The following is a 19,673-nucleotide window of genomic DNA, read 5'->3' on the forward strand; positions in this document are numbered from 1 at the left end:
AAGGGGTCGCGTGGGCGTACGGACGGAGTCCGAGACATTTTTAAATGTAACTCCCCTCTCTTGGAGACGAAGAGGCCCAACTCGGGTTCTGGCCTGCTTATGTTAGCCCAGGGGCCGGGGACTCCCCCAGACTACCTGGTCATCGGAGCAGCACTCCACAGCAAACTCGCTTTCTTTTCTTAGAAAGGGGAGTTGTGACAAGTTCAGACTGCAGCCCCAGCCGCAGACACAGAGCCTTTGCCAGAGCTGCCGAGACTGCAGCATCCCAGACCTAGGATACCCCGGAACTTGCCTGCCCGGCACTAGCTGAGAGCCCACCCAGGGTGCGTTCGCGCAACCCTGCGCTCTCCTGGAATTCGAGGCTGACCTCCCTCTGGGGCTTGAAGCCGGGCGGTGCGCCCCAGACTCGCTTTCCACATCGTGAGAAGGTCTCTTGTCTGTGGAGACGTCCACCGTCCTCGAGTCCAGCGCCGGGTACTTTGGGTTCTGACAACCCTTGGTCGGAAAAGCCTCTAGCAGAGGCTGCGGGGGGCTGCCCTGCGTGGAGTTTGGAGGTGGAAAGGGAGAGGGGCGCAGATCTGGGGAGAATTAAGCCGGGACCCCCAACTCCAAAGAGAACAGAGCAGCGCCTGGAACTTAGTAGGCTTTATTTACTGGAGGTCATTTTCTGCCTTCAACATCCTCACAGAATTGCCCTCAGAAGGCTAAACTTGGCGCTTGTTCAAATATATTCTCCTGGTAGTCTGAATATAACCTACTATATAAAAGAAAAAGCAAGTTTGTGGGCAGGGCTCATGTAAAGGACACACCGAGGCGGGAAGTGTATGGTCGCCCGGGGTTTTCAGTAAAATTTTTTGTTTGTTTTTGGTTTTTTTAGGGGTCGTAATAGGGACGATGAAGGCGCTCACATTCTGGCAGCTCAAAAATTAGTTCCACAAACCGCGTCTACACCGGCGCGGCGATTTAGAGAGCAAAGCAGTGACTCTCCATCCCCCACTTGGCCTCCGGTGGGAAAAACAGGTTTGTGGGGGGTGGGAATTGTCTGGATTAGCTGTCTGCAGTCATCAAACCATTTGGGTGATTCGCTTTGTTTTCATAGACAGGTTAAAAGGGGAGAAAAAAGAAAGAGTCGGTTATGGGTCGCCTGAGCAAGTGTCGATTTCAGCTTAAAGTGAATTGGAAAATTGAGCCTAATTATCCTAGGTAATTGCTTCAATTCTCCACTTGACTTTGCTAACGCAGATCAGTCCTGTGTGTTCAAAAGACACCCCCTCTGTCCCTGCTGTCACCTTTGAGAAGTTGCTGGCATCAAACTACCATCAAACTAAAAAGCAACTGTACATGTGAAGAGATGGCAAGAAGTAAAAATTAAAGAGTAAATCAATAAGGAGATAATTTCTTGTAGCTTAAAATTAATTTATTTAACAAATATAGCTATAATATAAATGATAATAAAATTTCAAATATACAGTATATTACAACAATCCCTTCCAAAGGGAATCTTGAGAGCCACCCAGATGTACTGTTAAATAGAAACAGATTTTTAATTTTTATTTTACAATTTCTTTCTGGTACTGGTAAGAGAGAGGTCCCTTCAACCTACCTTTGTCATGTATTTGTGTATCCCTCCCCCCAAAAGCAAACGTTTTGCTGCTGAAGTTCTCTTAACTTTTCTAGTGGAAGGACCCAGGATCCGTCTCCCCTGGAAAGTTCTTCTCTTTCTCTCCGACTGTTCTCATTTCCAATATCTTCAAACATGAATTTCTCTGTGCTTTTTCCTGCCTGGTGTCAGAACAGGAGGCAGCGATGCAGGAGGCACGGCCTCTAGTTCCGGATCCAACCACTAACTGCTGGGGACTGTGGATACATTTCTCAACCTCTCTGGCCTCAGTTCCCCGATCTATAACTCGAGGGGGTAGATCTAGCTTCTTAGAAGAGCGTTATGGGACCCTTCTAGCCACTTTGGGGGAGGGGATCAGACTTCAGAGAGTGAACTCAGGGAGCAACAGAGGAGAAACCGGAGCAGTGTGGGGGTTTAAAGGGAAGGAGCCAGGCGGTGCCGAACAAGGGAGCGCCCTGGGGGGAAGGCTCCTGCGGCTTGCTGGAGAGATCGGCTGGCACCACAGGTGGGCGACCCTGGGCCCTCTATGTCAGGTGGTACATGCTGTAGCCTACGTGGGCTGTGTAGAGTCCCACGGGCGCCACGGGCAGCGCGGCGCGCTGGAAGGGGCCAGAGGCACCGTAGAGCGAGGCGCCCGCGGCGGCCGCTACTGCCGCGGGGCCGCCGAGGGGGAAGGAGAGGCCGAAGGCCGCGGGGGGCAGCATGGGTTTGGCGGCCATCTTCAGCTTCTCCAGCTCTGCCTCCTGCAGTCTCTTGGCCTTGGCCCGGCGGTTCTGAAACCAGATCTTCACCTGCGTCTCCGTGAGGCTGAGCGAGCTGGAGAACTCGGCTCGCTCGGCGATGGACAGATACTGCTTCTGGCGGAACTTGCGCTCCAGCGCCAGCAGCTGGGCGGTGGTGAAGGGCGTCCGCGGCTTGCGGTTGGTCTTGTGCTTGCGCAGCGTACAGGCCGGGGGGCTCAGCCGCCCTAGGGGGCCGAGAGAGAGAAACGCAGGGGGTTAAGAGAACGGCGCGGGAGGGTCATCCGCCCATAAATGGGAATAAGATTCAATAACAACGCCTGCGATTCATTTGCGCGCGCCGAGCACCTCGGGCGCCAGGCACCCTGAGAGGCACTTGGAAAACATTTTCTCCAATTCCCACCGCAGCCCTGCAGCGTAGACATTCTTGTCTACCTTTTGCCAATGAGGAAACTTCGATTCCAGGTGAAACATACTCATGTTCAAGGCCCGAAATAACTGGGAAGAGGCGAAACAGCCCTTAAAGCTAGATGGCCGCTTAGGAAGGCCTTTCGCAGCCGGGCCTTCTCCCACTGTCACGCCACGCACGTTGGGACGGTGGATGCTAAAAGAATAGTGAAACACACAGAAAGAGGCCCTGCATCCAGCCCGGGATCACGTTCAGTTTTAGGCGTTGGCCAAACATTCACCTGTGTCCACTGAGTGCTCACCGCCGGGCTAGGCCGTTCTGTGGCCTGGAATCCAGATCTATGAATGTCACACTCCTTTCCTTGGAACAGTGCGTTCCCACAGGGTTCTAAGCTCGGTCCCCGCTGACCGGAAGTGGAGCAACCCCGGATATCACGAATGTCGCACCATGGCCAAGTCTCAAATATAAGACATGCCATGGTTTGAGGAGGCGTTTCATTTTAACGGGGCTGCTTTTTCTGATTGTCTCAACTGTCTCCTGGGCCTCTCCTATCCCCAGCGCCTTGGCCTCTGGTCACTCTCAAATGTCTGGGGGGGAGGGGCGGGGGTGCAGTGGCTTATCCTCGACCCGTGCCTCAGTCCTCAGAGATCAACGCTGCTGGTGCCGAGCTGTCTTTTTCTTACGGCTTCAAAATATACCTCAAGGGTGGGCTGTGAGCGAGCACCCCCGCAGAAGGTTCACGCAGGTCCGGGAAAGGGTCTGCCGGGCAAGTCAACCCCGCCACACCCAGAGGCTGTGGCCGGTTAAAACATGGAACATAATTATTCCCAGGACAACAGAGATCGCGTTGACTTTGGGTCGGGACCCTGGCCCTAAAAGAATTCTCAAGTCCTGGAAAGGACGCTTTGCCTGCGCAGCAGCTTCCCTCGGGGGAGAAGTTAATTCAAATCGAGAATGTTTCACCACGCGGGTTTTGCCTAATTATGCAATTTTTTTTTTTCTGCATGCTTTAAAAAAAAAAAAAAAGAGATCCTTTGGGCTCTCAGGCCACCAGGATGTGAGTCAAACGAAATCTCGTGTTAACATCCCCCCTTCTTCTCCGGTCGAGATCATTGAGAGTCCGGGAAGCAGTTGGCCCCCGACTCGCTTTCCGCCGGGCCACCAGAGGGGCGGGCGCCGAGGGAAACGTCACTCCCTTCGGTAGCAATGGCCCAGCGCTGGGCCACCTTCTCCGGCCATTAGGCCCAGGGAGGGGCTGGCCTTTCAAAGACGTTTAATCCCCAGATAAAAATCATTCCTCAGCATCACGCCATTGAATTCGGGTTGCTATTATGCCGCGCAAAATAATCAGAGGAAACGAGGAAAACTTGGGAATTTCCCGTGCTCCTGAAATATCTCCGAGTGTGTTCGCTGAGCAGAGAAGCCAGGGGGCCTCGAGGCCTTGGAACGACCCCGGAGGCGCCTTTGGCGGCTGGAGTCCGCTTCCACAACCCATTCCGAGATATTTGGGAGCTGCAGACCGTGTAGGAGGGGGAGCCTCCCACAGATTGACTTGGCGCCCCGCCCCTTCCACTGGAACCTGAGCGCCCCCTCCCCCTAAATGATCCATCCTCCCAGAGCGCCAAGCATCTACCTGAAACACGAAGGGGGGTGGGGGGGGTGCTCTGAAAGAGTTTCGCAAATACTTTGGGCAAAGAAATACTTTGGGGGGGGCGGTGGAGAAGAAGAAGGGGCGCACCAGGCTTCTGCTATGAGAAAGTGAAACTCTGAGCGCTGGAAAGTGGTCTGCACTCTTCGCACCCACCCGTTTCGGTAACAGCGAAGTAACAGGGCTTAGGGGCTGACAGAGGAGCCAGCCGGGACTCCTGGGGTCGTTTGGTGGGGGCGGGAGGAGAGGATGCCCAGACACCGGTGTCCTACAAGTGAACTCCTACCCGCAGCGTCACCTAGTCAAGGCTAGGAGCCCGCGAAAGTGGACCCAGAGCTGGACTTCAGCCAGGCCTTGAACCCTCTTCCTGGGTGGGAGTGGGGAGAGGCGTCAACCCCCGGCCTCCCCGCCAACCCATGTGCAGCACCGGCTGCAGGTACCCGGCTGCAGGTACGCAGACGCCCGCGACAAGCAGGCGCCGGCGCGCGGCCTGGCGCCCTCGGGTCCCGCACCCCCGCCGGCCCCCTCCCCCGCCTCCTGGGTTCTGGCTACTCACTGGCCGGGGGCGGGGAGAAGCGGGGGTTCTGCATCCACGGGGTCCTCTCGGGCTTCTCGGGGCTCTCGGCTTTAACGAGCGCATCTTCTGGCAGCTTGAGGAGTCCTCCCACCGTGAAATGGCCGAGAGGTCGCGGCGAGGATGGCGCATCCGGGGCGCCCAACGACCCCGACCGGGCGCCCAGAGGCTGCGCGGAGCCGCCTGCCGCCTGTGCGCCCTCGGAGGCCGCCAGGACGCTGTCCTTGGCCCCGGGCTTCCTGTGATCGGCCATGAGCGCCTCCACGCTGAAGGGTAGAAGCGAAGGGGACACTTTGGGCTTGGCCCCCTCCTCGTCTGCGCCCATGGCCGCCGCCGTGGCCGCGGTGGTGCTAGGGGTCTGGCCCCCGCCGCCTCCCGCCGGCTTGCCGAAGGCGGAGTCCTCCACTTTGACACCGAGTGGCAAAGAAGTCATGTCAGCAGCCGGGGCCATGCAGAGCCGGTCCCCCCCTCCAGCCGCAGCTCCGGCCAGCCGCCGGGCATGAGCTTCTGGCGGGCTGGGAGCGCGGCAGGCCTCTGGGATTGCCCGGGGCCCTGGCCCGGCGGGCCCTTCCGCGCGCGCCTCCCGCCCCTCCCCAGAAGGCCAGCTCCGGCGCTCTGGGCCTGGTTATCCGCTGGCGCCACCGCGCAGGCCGAGTTCCCGGGCGCACCAGCCTGCTCCGGGTCGGGCCGCCGCTCCCCAGAGAACTTGTTAATAAGGCGAGGCCAGTGCGGCGGCGGCCAATCAGCGCGCGAGGGGGCGGACCCGGAGCGATCCATTGGGTCCCGCTCCGGCGGACTTGCCCCGAGGCGCGCTGGGCCTCCGGGCGCGCAGGGCTGGGCCCGGCCCCGGGAGGGCAGAGGAGGGGAGGGGGCGCCCGAGAAACTTTCTTCTGCGCTAAAGCCCGGGCCGCCTGTCCCTGTGTGCGTTTACCAGGGTCTCTATTTTTCTGTGTTCCTGGGGGACTTTTCCGTGTTCTCGATCCTTCTTTTCAGCTCTTCCCTTCCCCCCTTCGCTTATCACCCCTCTTTCCCATTCTGCCCTTTTTTTCTCTACTCCTTTTCGGTTTCTCTCTCCCACCTGTCCCCTACCTTTCTGTTCAGTCAGTTGCTGTACCTGTTTCTAGCCAGTGGATAGTGGAGGATAGTTCCCCCAAATATCTGCCTCCCCTCTTCTCTACCACGATAATGTGTGTTGAAGTCATTTCCTACATAGTCTTTTTTATAGTTTAAAAAAAATCTGCAGGGCTATTTATTATAGTAAAAAGACATAATATTAATTCTTTAAACACCTTCATTTTCTTCTGTTTCAATCTTCAAAACTTTACCTCTGCGTAAAAGTGGGCCTTTGTCTCCCAAGTGCTGGACTGAAGTTGGCCTAAGACGCCCCTCTCCCGATGTTCAGAATAAGCATACGTTATGGATAATCTAGTTTCATACCTGATGCGTACTTTCCCGCTGTGAACTTCTTTCAGGAGGATTACAACACCTATACAGGCGACCGGCTTGGTCAAGGAGCAGGTCCTTTTGATACAGAATTTATTGAATATAAAACCAACAGAAACGCCAGCAAAACACTGATCTGGCCTTAACGTGACCTCGATCAGCGAGTCCGCAGAACCAGTAACAGTCCCTATCTCTGGATCGCTGATCTTGGGGTAGAGGGGAGGCACATTTGGGAGACTGGGCCAAGAAAAGAGGGCTGTTCCTGGGACGGATTCTCGGTGCTGGGCTTGAGAACTTTTATTTTGCCAGTTTTGGAGGAAACGTGATTTTATTTTTGCTGTTAAAAAAAAATGAGGAAAATAAGTTGGGGGTGTGGGGAGACAGGATCTACACAAACTCGGGTCGCCGCTCGGCGGTTTTCTGCACCTCTTCTTTATGGCATCTTATCCCGGGGCCCAGGCCGGCGACTCCCGGGGAGCTGGCGGCAGTGATTGGCGGCTCACCGGGACCGGCCATTGATGGCTGCGGGATTCTAATCTCCAGGAAACACAAGGGGCTGCCGTGGCCATTTAGGGGTAATTATCCGAGCGCGGAGGGATAGCGAATTCCCTCGCCTTTTAACTTGGCGCAATAAAAGCTGTAGATTAGGGGCGTCCAGATTAAGGAAAATGAATTACTAGAGCGGGAACTTTATTACCCGGACGGCTTCCGGGCTCTTGGCGGGAGGGGTCGGGCTGCGGATGCCGGGGCCATTGGTAGCCTCACATCTGTCCACAGGCTCCACGACGTTAAAGGCCTTGGGCGGGTTCGGGAATACTCGCGTCTGTGAAATTTACGCCGCCTCTCCAGACTCCTTGCGCTCGCGAAACTGCAACACAAGCATTGGGCAGCGTTTGGGGCCTCCAGCTCGCGTCCGGCCCAGCAGGAGGCTCGGCCCACGGACGCGGCCTCTCTAAATGCATCGTACCCTGGGGCGGGGGAGGACAGGGAGAATAGAGCCCTTCCTCCAGCAGGGAAACCTAGGCCCCGGAGGTTTGCCTGAAGGTACAAAGGATAGAAGGCCATACAACCCTACTTTAGAGCTGAGCGAACTGACACTCATCAAGGCTGTAGGCCGAGTACCTTGCTAGCAGCCCGGCCCCGATGGCCAACTTCTACTGCCCGCATTTCCAATTAAACTCTCCCTGGAACAAGCGAGCCGGAATCTCACTCTGCACTCGGTTGAAAGAGGGAGAGGAAATCGAGGCCCTTAGGCTGTTTAGGTCAACATTTTAATGGCGAGCAGTTTGTCTTTCGGTTGGGACTTGCTGTGCTCCGCCCTCATCTCCCATGGCAAAATGTTTAGCTCCCAGATCACTTTGAAAATCTGATATAACTAAGAACTTTCTAACTAGAAAATGCACCTCCGCAAAAGCAACTTCAAAGGCTCTGTACCCACTTGGAGTCCGCCAGATAAGAACCCCTGCTTTAGGGTGGAGCTGGGGTTTGAACCCCGAGAGTGCAGGCGCACGGCGCAGAGGGGGCTCAGGGCTGTGTCCGGCTGGCGCAGCAAGGCCAGGCCGCGGGCCGGGCGGCCGAGCGGCGGGAGAAGGGCCGCATCGCTAATTGCGGGGATAAACAATCTGTCACGATCCCTCAGCGCGCCTAATAGGCAGACGAGGATGTTGTTTTTAGGCGCCAGCGGCGGCGCGATCAAAGGCAGCAGCCGGCGCAGGGGCCCTTGAAGTCGCGCCCCCGCCTCCTGGGAGCAAACCGCCTGCGCCCGCAGCCCTCGACCCTGCCGCCCGCCCCTCTGCTTCGCGAGCCCGTCCCGAACCCCACGGCGTCTTTTTAGGTTCGGTCTGGGTTCATGTCTGCTCTGGCTCGGCGCGGCGGGTTGGCCGCAGGACGCGTGCAAGGCGAGAAGAGTGTCTGCAGAGGGAAAGGGGTTCCGAGTGGATTCCACGTGGAGACCGTGCTCAGAATTGCGCGGGGCTCTTCCCCCGATCCGCCACTGGGCTGCGGGGACAAGATGCCCACGGTCTCAGAGAGGGGACTTATCGAAAAGAAACGAAATATCTGTCTCCCGGGGCATGTTGTTCCCGCGGGAGCAAAGGCACAAGTTTGGGGCGGTGAGAGGGAGCCTTCTCGGCGTTTATTTTCCTCTGGGCCTTTTGGGATCTCCAGGTTGGCGGGTTCCGAGAGCTGACAGGGCTGGGGGCTGCGCCTGTTATCTCGCCGCCAGCACTAACCCCCAGGCGCTTCTACTCCCGGCATTTCTCCGCGTGGCCGCGGCAGCCAAGAAAGCCGGACTGTAATTCATGCCTGGCAAGGGCAGGGCTGGCCCGCAGCAGATAAAGCTTCAGGACTGGCGCTCGGCTTCCATCTTCGCGCACTCCGCTCCCCTCCCTGCCCCTCCCGCCTCGCTCCTTCTCCCCTTATTCCCAGGCATCTTAAAAGCACTCTGCGCCCCCGACAGAGCACCTCAGCATTTCGGATCCTAAAGACGGTGTCCTGCGGCCACTCTCTGGGCAACTGGTGGCGGTGTTCTTTTTTTCCCCCAAAACGCCTATTTTACGGGACTGTGTGGCGACAGAGGAAGGGTGGTGCTTTTAGTCTCCCCCCTCGTGGGCAAAGATTCGTTTGAGAGGCATCCCATCGTAAAGACCGCCGTCACTATTGGCGCACGGATTCGAAGAGCCTGCAGGCTGGTCCCTCACTTCGGCATTCGTTGTCGCCTCCGTCGGGTTTTTGTTTACGCCCCCTCCCCCCTTCCCCAATGCATTTTGTGGCCTCGACCCAGGAATCCCGCGTGCATTTTTAAAATGTGCAGCTCAGTGGGATCCCCAGGCAATTAGCGAGCCCCAAACAGCCCTCTTTAATAGAATGAATGTGCTATGAAAACCGATTACCCGGAACGATTTATTTTGGTGGGAATTCACCAATCTCCAGGAGGGCGACGGAGGGGGAGAGAGGGGAGGTATTTTGTCCTGGGGGTAGGGGGGGTTGACGGGTAGACAGAAAGCACGACCCTGGGATCCCCCAACCTGCGGAGGGGGCCTCCCGACCCGAGTTCTCCAGTCTTTTGGTCTCTGTCGCCTAGAAGTGAACAGCTAGGAGTCAGAGGTTTGGGAAACTGTCTGGGAGCCACTGATGGTATCCTTTGGGAGTATTTCACAGCTTTCCAGAGAAAGACTCCGAAGAGCTAAGAACTCCAGGGAGTCTTCAGCTACTGCCTAAATATCCACAGCACAGATCCAGAGCAAAAAGCTTTCAGCTTTCCTGGGACCTGGGCAGAACTTATGCCTTTTAAGAGTTGTGGTGCTCCTTTTAATGCGAAGAAAAGAAGAAAAAGAAGAAAAAGCTACTTGTAAAAAATATTTTCTCCTTCTTGCTAGTTCCTCGGCTTAAGTGGGCCCAGCTTGGGCGGTGGAGCTGCCCAAGTGCAGTGGATTTCACCCGGCGCCAGGGAGAAATCCACAAGCCCGACTCCCTGCCTCTTCCCCCTTCCTGCCCTTCCACCCCCTCCCCCCTTACTTTTCCTCCTGATCTGGCCGGGGCTTCCTTGTGTCTTTAAACTCGGAAGGTGGTAAGGGGGTCTCGATCCGCGGGGGAGAGTGTGGCCCCCCTTTCAAATGGCCCAAATTAATGTGATCGCGACATGAGGGTGCACTTGGGGAAGATGAAAGCGGAGGCCGGCCGGCTCCTCCTAGAGCTCTATAATTATAGATAATATATCCCATTTCAAAGCAATTAGACCAATCAGGCGTAACGAACCACTTTGCTGCCGACGAATAACAAAGGCGCACGGTTATTTAAGCCTGGAGATGTCAGGCAGACCCCGAGGCTCCACGGGCCGACCAAACATCTTCCATCCTGGCTCTGCCTACCCTGGGCTGAGGAAGGCTCACACTTCTACCCCCAGGCTCTGCCCAGCCCACCGAGTCCCCTATCTCAGTTCCAGCAGGGGCCTGGATGGGCAGGGAGGTGGAAGGAATGGAAGGAAGAGAATTGACTTTTTTGACTGGGTGTCAGGGCTCTTGTCAGAGGTTTCACAAACTTTATCCGATTTAATCCTCTCTTTTCTGGGAGACAGGTATTATTATAGACTTTTATCCCCCCTTCCAGATGAGAGTTAGAATCAGAGAGGTTAAGTGTCTTGCCTAGGGTCACACAGCTTGTTAGTGGTGGCGCCAGGATCTGGACACAGGTGGGTCTGAACCCCCAAACCACTCTTCACTCGCTATAGCGGTCTCTCTCATCAAGCTTTCAAAAGATGAAATGCATTAAAATACAGAGGGTGCTGTCAGGATTTGGTGGCACCGCCTCCCAGTCCACGAGATGGGTTTTGGGTCCATCACTTACTACTCTTCTCTCCTGCTCCTCCCCTGCCCCTGCCCACCACGTTCTCCAGTCTTGGAAACTGTCCAGGTTTCCCATGAACTTATCAAATGTAGAGGATCTCGGGTGTCTCAGAGAAGAAAACAGATCCGGCCTGTGAGCTGCTTCACCAGAGCCCGAGGACCATTTTTTCTGAGCCTCCGTTTGTCGACTTTAAAATGGGTACTCTGTCCCCCAGCTCAGATACGCCCAGCTTGGCCCTCCCGCCGCGGCCATACCGCGGGACTCCGCGCCGTGGCAGGTTCCCAGCTGCTGTGAGTACTTGGAGGGGCTCTGACGCATCCAGGGGATTCTGGGGCCTTCCTCTGGGCTTGCGAATTCCTCTCCTGCAGGAAGACGCGGAATAGGAGAGGCCAGCCCTGCCCCCGCATGGAGGGAGGCCCAAGGTGAATGTGCAGGTGGGAAACCTCGTATTTCACCCCCAGCTCGACAACCCGGGCAAAAAGGCTGAGCAAAAGACCAGACAGGGCGGAGATGGGCAGCAACAGTGATCAAGAGACACAGGCAAAAGGACACTCAGCCTCGGAGATGGCGGAGGAAGCAGCGTTGGATGAAGCGATGCCGAGAGCCGAGGAGCCTCTGCGATCCCGGGACTTCTGAAACATCTAAATATTCAGTGGAATGGAAGGCGAGCTTGGGATGCCTAGGAAGGCCAGAGCTGAGACGGGAAAAGAAAGCAGTCGAGGGGAGCTCAGGAAGTGTCCTCCCAAGTGTGGCCCTCACCCCACCGCAGCTGGGCAGCCGAAGGGACTGTGCCGAGTGCGCTGGCGCGGGAGCCGCCGCTTCCGCGACCAGGAGAGGCCCCTACAATCTGGGGAGGAGCGGGGCTTGGGGGTGCGGTGGAGCTAGGTGGTCTAGGAGGCCCCTGGGTCCCCTCTCACCGCGATTCCCACCTCTGCTCCTCTTTCTGTCCGTGGTCTCTCTCGGGTCCCTGGCTTTTGACATTCCTCCCCTGCATCCTCTTTCTCTGTCTCTCTCATCTGTCTCTGAGGTGGGTCTCTGTCTCAAGTGTGTCTCTCTTGGTCTCTTCCGGTGGGTCTGGCAGCCTCCATCTCACCTCCCTGCCGTCTCTGTGTCATTCTCACCTCCCTGCACCTCGCTGCTCTTGTCTCTTCCCTCCCCCCGCCCCTCCCCCTTTCCCTTTTTCTCAGTTTTTCTTGCAGCCTCTCGCCTCGCGCCCCCTCCCACCCCAAGATTCAGTAGGAATCACTGCCCTCAAGTCACTCAGAAGCTAATGAGACTCAAGCCAGTTCTTTCTGTAGATAGTTTCCCATTTCTGGAGAGGCAGGTGGCACCTTCAGGAGGAAGCGCTCCTCCCGCCGCCCCCGCCCGGCTTCTGCCTCTACTGCCCATGACCCTAAGCTAGTAATTTCTCTTCTGGGCCTCGGTTTCCCCATCTGGACCGTGAGCCGCACACTATACCTTCCGTCTAGGGTCGTCGGGAGGATGGAAAAGGAAGTTGGCAGAGGCCGAATGGGGTCCAGCGCCGGCACCCAATGCCCGCTAGCAGTCCTTCACCCTCACCGTCCCAGAACCTGACGGTGCAAACCGCGTGAAAATACAAGGCACGCTGGGGAGGGGGCGAGAGTGGCTGGGCAACCCTCGGAAACAGTGGAGAACAGCAGACAGCAGGTCTGTAGGGAGAAGCGGTCGGCCCTGCTCCATCCCTCGAACCCAGCATAGGGCACTTAGGCCTGACCCTAGCCAGTTCCCTCCTGGCTACTCAAGACGCCTCCTAAGGGCACGAGCCAGGCCCACGCAGGTCCCTGTACTCTTACCCTGACTACCCTCAGCCGTTGGGAAAGGGTGGTGCCTTGCCTCTTTCCTATACTGTTCCCTTCCTGCCTAGGCAATCCTTGCACCTTGCTTTCCTTGCCCACGAGCGTCAACGACAGAGAGAGAGAGAGAGGTGCTCATCATTTGAAATGTGTTGCGTGCTGCCCTCCTGGGTAGAGCGCTACAGGAGACAGTGGCTGGAAAGCCTCCAGCATGTAGAAGGCGCTCAATCAGTGCGCTGTGGAACACATGTTCCATGGATAGGGAAACAGACCCAAAGAGGAGTCATTTCCCCATGGTCTCTGAGCCAGAAACAGACAGAATTGGCACCAAAATGTAGGTGCCCAATGCTTTATCTAGTGCGTATCCTTTCCAGACCCCAGGAAGGTCAGGAAACCGGGACGTTCCAGCTGTGACCAGTGGCTTGCACATCTGCTATCTCGCAGGGGACCCTGTCCATTTGCGAGGACTCAAACGCAAAAGACTGTAAAGTGTGGTGCACCCTGACACATTCTGGCCCTGGTAGGTTAAGCGAACATCTCCCCGCCCTCCCCCCCTCCCGCCCCCACCCCGTCTCCAGCGAGAGCCGCGGCGTGGGCTCGCAAAGCCCTGGGATAGTGTTTGATTCTTGGAGCCAGGGCGGGCTGCAGCGAACCCGCTTTGACTGAGCACCTACTACGTGCTAGATGCTTTCAATGCATCGCCACAGTTAATGCTCACAACAGCTCCCGAGATGGCCATCCCACTTTCCAGATGAGAAAACCGAGAACTGAAGTAGCACGTTCCAGGTCGCGCAGCTGGGCATCGAGGACACAGGGACTGGAAACGGGTCCCTGCGCATTTCCACTGCGCCACGCAGGTAGGCAAAAGGGGGAGTCTTTGTTGTCCCCCTTGCAGCCACTGCACGGGCTAAATGGGCCGTGGAGGTTGTAAATGCCTGAGGCTTTGATTCAGTTTTGTGTTTCTCCCACTGCCCACGGGTTTGGGCTGGATTCTCGAGGCCGCCGGTCTGGACTTCCTCAGACGCGCAGGTTCCAAGTGCGCTTGGAAGGGGCGGGGCCACGACTCTCTATACGGCCCCTCCCTTCCCCATGCCACGCCCTTCTGGACTCAGGGGAGTCCAGGCCCTACCCCGCGCTTCGGAGGCGGCGTGTAACTCGGAGAATGACGACCCCTGCCTGGACCTCAGCTGCCGCATCCGTGTAATTGGACGTACTGAGCCCCACTTTGCCGTCCCCCAGCCCGCCCCGAGATTGTGTGAGGAGGATCTGAGTCCAAGAAAACTGGAGAACTGAGGAGCCGAATGCCAGGATGAGGAATCATAAGTCCCATTATTAATAGTTAAGACGGATTGGCAATTGCTATCGCGAAGCATTGTTCTGAGCTCTTAACGTGTCTTAATTCATTTAATCCTAACGACAACTCTGTTTTTATCCTTGGTTTACCCATGGGAAAGCTGTCGTTAAATCATTTATAAAACATATAAATATAAAATATAAAACTTTTTAAGATTCCTCGTGGCACCCAGGGGATCCCGAGGGCACCCCGCAGCATAGATGTACCTCACTTTGGAGACCCCTGCTCTGGACTCCCTGATGGGGAACAGCTAGCAGGCTGCAAAGCCGGGCCCACCCACAGGGCCTGGTGCTTCCGGCTGCCCCAGTTCGGATCCTGGGAGTGCCCTCTGCGGTGGCTCCCCAGAGCAAGCTTGTGTGGGGCCCCCGGGACTAGGACAGGGCCTGGCATAGAGAGGGGACACTTCAGAGGAGGGGGTGAGTGGATGACTAGCCAGCAGTGTCAAACCTTCAGCACAAGACAGACTCCTAACCCAGAGCATCCCCACAGGGTCAGACACAATAGGGCCATTAAAAAGAACATTCCGGTGTTGGCTCCGCTGAGTGTAAACCTCCTTTAAATGTGAGGTTGAGTTCTATCTGCCTCTTACTCTGAAGATAGGAAGTTGAGGCCCAGAGGGATCCGACAATGTGTGCTTGGGGTCACTCAAGAAGGCCTGTGTGGACTCCAAGTCCAGCGGCATGCCCCTGGCCAGCTGGCCGCCTCCACCTTGCAGGACCTGCCCTGGCTGTGTGCTTCTCCCTGTGTGTCGGACACCACCTGTGGTGACTGCTGGATGCTGGGAGAATGTGGCAATGTGACTTTCATCCAGAGGCCCCACCCTTCCAGGAAAGACGAATTTCCCTCCCTGGGCCTTCCTGGTGGAGGAAAATGATGCTTCAGACAGCCTCCTCCTCAACCTTTCCTGCAGGAATGAGCAAACTCTCACAGCGGCCCTCCCCAGCTGGGGGCGCCCCCAACCCTCCTGGGCTTCTCAGCCAGGGATACAGGGCAACCCTACCTGAAAGGGACCCTTTCCATCCCAGCGGAGACCTCCTATCTGATCAAATGGTGAGTCCTGGGACTCAGCCCATTTAAGTGAAAATAGATCCGGCCTTATCAGGTTCAGGCGTGGTCCCGACGGTGGTCCCCCCGGCAGCCCCGGAGGGTCCCTGTCTGTTTGATTTTCCTGCTCAGACACACTTGTTTAAACAGACCCCTCAGGGCCTCCAGTAACCAGAGCCAGCACGGAGCCTGATTGCCAGGTAAGGGGAGGCCAGCTCAGATGGTGACTGGCGGAAAGGCGAGTGAGAGAGCACAGGCAGAAGCCGCCTTCGGAACCTGCAGCAGCCTCCTTCTGGTAGGTTGCTCCTTGGGTTCAAATCCTGGCCCTCTCCCTTTCAACTTTGTGCCCTTGGAGGAGTTCCTGACCCTCTCCTGTCCCCCTCTTTCATTTCGGGAGAGGATTAAATGAAGAGGAATACCTCCTACGTGCTCAGAGGGGGTGAGCGATCTGGAACTCGGTTTCTGCCATCACAACCACCCCAGGGTGAGTCCTCCAAACCTGCCGTGCCCCTTTAACAGGGTTCCTGAGAGCCACATGACTTAGACGAGCCGGCATCCGGAGACAGCATGCTGACCCAGCCACGTGGCCCCAAAGCCTGTGTTCTTTCCACCCCACTGTGCCCTGAGGACACAGTTCCTAGGCTCAAGGTCAGGGTCCCGCACCTGCGGAGTGTGGGAGGGATAGAGCACAGTGACACAGAGGAGTCACAGTCTCCTCACCTGGGCCCGCAGGGTTCTACCTGCTGTGCTCTCTCCCCCCACATGTCCCAACATTATCTCGCCCCCTCTCCCTTTGCCTCCAAATCTGGCTCCATCAGTAGCCACCCTGGGCTCCTTGCTGTTGCCCAAACACTCCTGCCTCAGGACACCTGAAATATTCTCCCTCAGGTGTCCCCATAGCTCCCTCATTTCCTTCCAGGTCTCCATTCACATGTCACCTTTTCAGAGAAGGCTCACCTGACCACCCTCTCGCACGCAATCACTCCCTCCAGCCTGCTTTAGCATGTGTCGCCATCCAACATTTTGTCATTATCTCTGTTATTTTCTGTCTCTCCCACTTCAAATTCAGCCCCCCAAGGGCAGATGCTTTAATTTGCTCATGACTTCTCTCCATCACCTAGCACAGGGGCCGGCACAGAGCAATTGCTCAATAAATACTTGTGGGTAAATCTCCTGCGTATTTGCTGTGACTTTAGGAAAGTTATTGACCTCTGCATGTCTCAATTTTCTCATCTGCAAAATGTGTCTAATATTCTACCCACTTTCTGTTGTGAGAAATAAAACAAGATAAAGTATGTGTGGTACTTGGTGCAGTGCCTGGCACTTAGGAAGCCTGCATTGAAAGTTTTTTTTCTGACAAAAAGAGGTCAGTGGGCTTTCCAGAAGATTCTTGTCAGCAAATAGGGTGATGAAATAGGACAAGACTTGGTGCCAGGTTTTGATCATTCACCCCAGAAGATAAAGCCACTTTGCATCTGCTGTTTCATCTGAGCCTTGCAATGACTATCTGAGCTGACCAGAAGATACTGGGGCTTTTTGCAGGTGCGAGACCAAGGCCCAGAGAGATCAAGACATTGCCTGGTTGTCACACAGCTCGGAGTTCTTTCACATTCCCAAGAGTACTCCATTGTCCCTGCCCTAAGTCCCCGTCCAGGGGCTGGCAGCTTGTTGACTGACATTCTTGGACCTGACCCAGGTGCTGTGTTTGAAAGGATGGTGATGTATGTTCAAATAAGGCGCTTCCTTCAGGGAAGCCTGTGCCAAAATTGGGTCTGGGAAAACGGACAGAGTTTGGACATGCTGAGTGGAGGAGTATAAGCTGGTCCAGGTGGGAAGAAGAGTAGAGGCAGGAAGGGGGAAGCAGCAGGTTGTATAGTGTTTGAAGGTCATAGAGGTGACCCCAAGGCTCTGAGGCAACTCTGCCTGCCCTCCAGTGTTCCCAGACACTCTGGGCTTTTGGTCAGGGGAGGGCATGGGCCAGTTTGGGGCTTCCATGGACTCTGTTTTCCCAGCAATAACAGTCATTAAAGCTGCCTTCTCAAGCCCTCATTATCCTGTGTTTACAACCCTTCTAGAAAAACAAAAGCCAGCCCAGCACGCCTCTCCCCAGATCACAGGCAGGCCTGTTAATTCTCCTTTCTGAGTGCAAAGAGGAAAAACCTTCTCTGAGATTCTCCTGAGGCTGGGCAGTGAGTTTTGTAGCCTCTTGTTACCTGAGAGGGTGTGTTGTAGTCTTTCCATCTTGAAAGGCAAACTTGGAAGAATTTTTTGGACTAATGTTAAGAGTTTACCCTCATGATGCAAAGAAGGGCAGTGAGAAGGGAAGGCAGTAAGTGATATTGGCTCTGTGTTAAGTGCTTTAGTTATGTACCCAACAACCTTAAACCGAGGCACTATTAACCCATTTAACAGATGGGAAAACAGAGGCAACAAGCAGCTGTGGTCTGAGGCGAGGTGCTTCATGGACTGTATTTGCTTCTGACCTCAGGCACGTGGAGAATATTAATGATGGAGTAATTACCACTATGAAACTTGCCAAACACCCACGATGTACAGGCTCTTTACACACGTTACCTCATTTAATCCTCCTGGTCTTGTGGGGTCCGTGCTCTGGTCTCCATTTCATGGGCGGCCAAAATGGTGAGGGTGACGTGATGGGGTAACTTGCCCAAGGTCACTCAGCTACTGGAGGGTGAGCAAAGACTTGAACCTTGCAAAAAGAGGAAGTTATCACTTTGAGGGGAAGACGGGAGAGGCTTGTGAAACCAAAGGAAACCAATGTTTTGCGTGGCCTCCCTGCCCCCACCCCTTGCAGGATGAGCCCCCTGTGACTGCGCCCTCCCCACATGTGCTCTGACATCAAAGGTGGGGGTGGCAGGTCCCTCTGCACAGCTGGTGCATCTGGCAGAACAATCCCAAGCCAGTAGCTGGGTCTCAGCAAGGGCAGGAGCCCAGATACAAGGGAGAGAGGGAGGAAGAGGAGGAGCGGGAGGAGGAGGAGGACATGAGGGTCCACCTGCTCCCTTGGGTTTGCTGTGCCTGTGCAAACCCCAGGGGTGGGATGCGAGTCTTCAAGGAGGAAACTTTGAGGAGCTGTGCCTCCTTCTCCTGGGCGCCGGGGTCCTCCTGAGTGGAGATGCAGGGTTTCCCAATGAGAACTTAAAAAAAATAAAAGTCAATATTACGGAATCATGCCAGGGCGTCAATAATCCCATCAACTGTGCTGACATTCACAGACTGCATGCCATGTATTCTTCAGGTCTGACATTTAAGGTGGCCTCAAGGTCCCATATTTCTGGCAGAATGGGTTTAATGACTTGCTGAAGGTCACTCAGCAAAGCAGTATCCCCATTGTACAACACATGTTGACTTGAAGTTGTCCTTTCCTAGGGCAGTGTAACAAAGTACCACAGAATACATGGCTTAAGACAGAAATTTGTTTCCTCACGGTTCTAGAGGCTAGAAGCCAAAGATCAAGGTGTCCGCAGGTCTACACTGTCTCCGAGACTCTGGGTAGAATCCTTCGTCGCCTCTTCCTGGCTTTGTGATCGCTGGCAGTCCTTGGCGTTCCATGGCTTACAGCTTACATCACCCCAATCTCTGCTCTGTCTCCTGCATGTATGTCTTCGCATCATCTTCCCTCTGTGTGTGTGTCCAAATTTCTCTCTTCTTATAAGGAAGCAATCATATTGGATTAAGGTACCACCGTCCTCCAGTGTGACCTCATCTTGATCACTTCTGCAAAGATGCTACTTTCAAATAAGGTCCCATTCACAGGTATGGGCGGCTTCAACATGTCTTTTGGGGAGACATGATGCAACCCACGACAGGCAGTTTGTGTGTCCTCCTCTTTGCCGAGGGAGCTCTGTGGTGCTTCTGGACACCCAGGCTCCAAAAGCAGTAAACTCAGAGCAGAATAATGGCAATAGCAACTCCTGGGTCCCACAGCTCCTTGGAAGGACACAGGGCCTTCACCTCCTTTTTTGAAACCTCGGACAATTTTGTGCATTAGCTGATAGGCATCCTTATACCCATTTTACAGATGAGAAAATTGAAGTTTAGAAAGATTCAAAAATCGTATCTGTCTGACTCTAGAACTAAACACAGTCCCCAGGGATTGGGGCGGGCAGGCAAGGGTTAAGGCTGAGGCGGGGCAGGTGGGCCCAGTCCAGGCCCTGCTGACTCACTGGGCCTTAATACCACTACTCTGCTCCCTGTGGGCACTGTCAGTTGCCTGGGAGCTGATTAAGATGTCACAGAGGATTATGATGTCAGGTGCAAGAATCACGCTCCAGGAGGGGTGAGTGCTGGGCCCGGAGGGAGGTTACCCTAGCAACGGAGACGGGACATCCATGCAGAGGAGTGGCACAGCCTGGTGGGAAGGACATGGGGCTTGGGGGTCACGTTGTCCTGGGTGCAAATTCCAGCCTCTCGGCTCTGCAGCTGGGTGATCATGGGTAAAACACCACACTTTCCTGAGCTACCGGCTCCTCATACACAAGATGGGGGAGAATAATTCCATCCTTCTGTAGATCAAATGGAACAAAGGAAAAAAATCTGAAGAAAGTCTCCTGGCCTCTGCAAGCATCTGCCAAACAGCAGCCCCCAGGGAACCCCGGCGTCAGCTCCAGAGTCAGGACTCAGGCGCGGGCAGGCTTGCCAGAGGTGGCAAGGAAATGGTG

At 55.4% G+C, this 19,673-nt stretch overlaps 1 protein-coding gene across 1 annotated transcript; it reads right to left on the reverse strand.

The window, feature by feature from the left end:
- Nucleotides 1-1,399: 1,399 nt before the first annotated feature.
- Nucleotides 1,400-5,677, reverse strand: MSX1 (msh homeobox 1). The gene is made up of 2 exons (XM_057705776.1): nt 4,975-5,677; nt 1,400-2,588 (listed from the first exon to the last, which is right to left on the reverse strand). Exons 1-2 carry the CDS (start codon nt 5,441-5,443, stop codon nt 2,146-2,148), a joined length of 912 nt encoding a protein of 303 aa, XP_057561759.1. The 5' UTR covers nt 5,444-5,677; the 3' UTR covers nt 1,400-2,145.
- Nucleotides 5,678-19,673: the final 13,996 nt, after the last annotated feature.

This window comes from Hippopotamus amphibius, chromosome 13 (genome assembly GCF_030028045.1).
Source record: "Hippopotamus amphibius kiboko isolate mHipAmp2 chromosome 13, mHipAmp2.hap2, whole genome shotgun sequence".
Classification (NCBI taxonomy): domain Eukaryota; kingdom Metazoa; phylum Chordata; class Mammalia; order Artiodactyla; family Hippopotamidae; genus Hippopotamus; species Hippopotamus amphibius.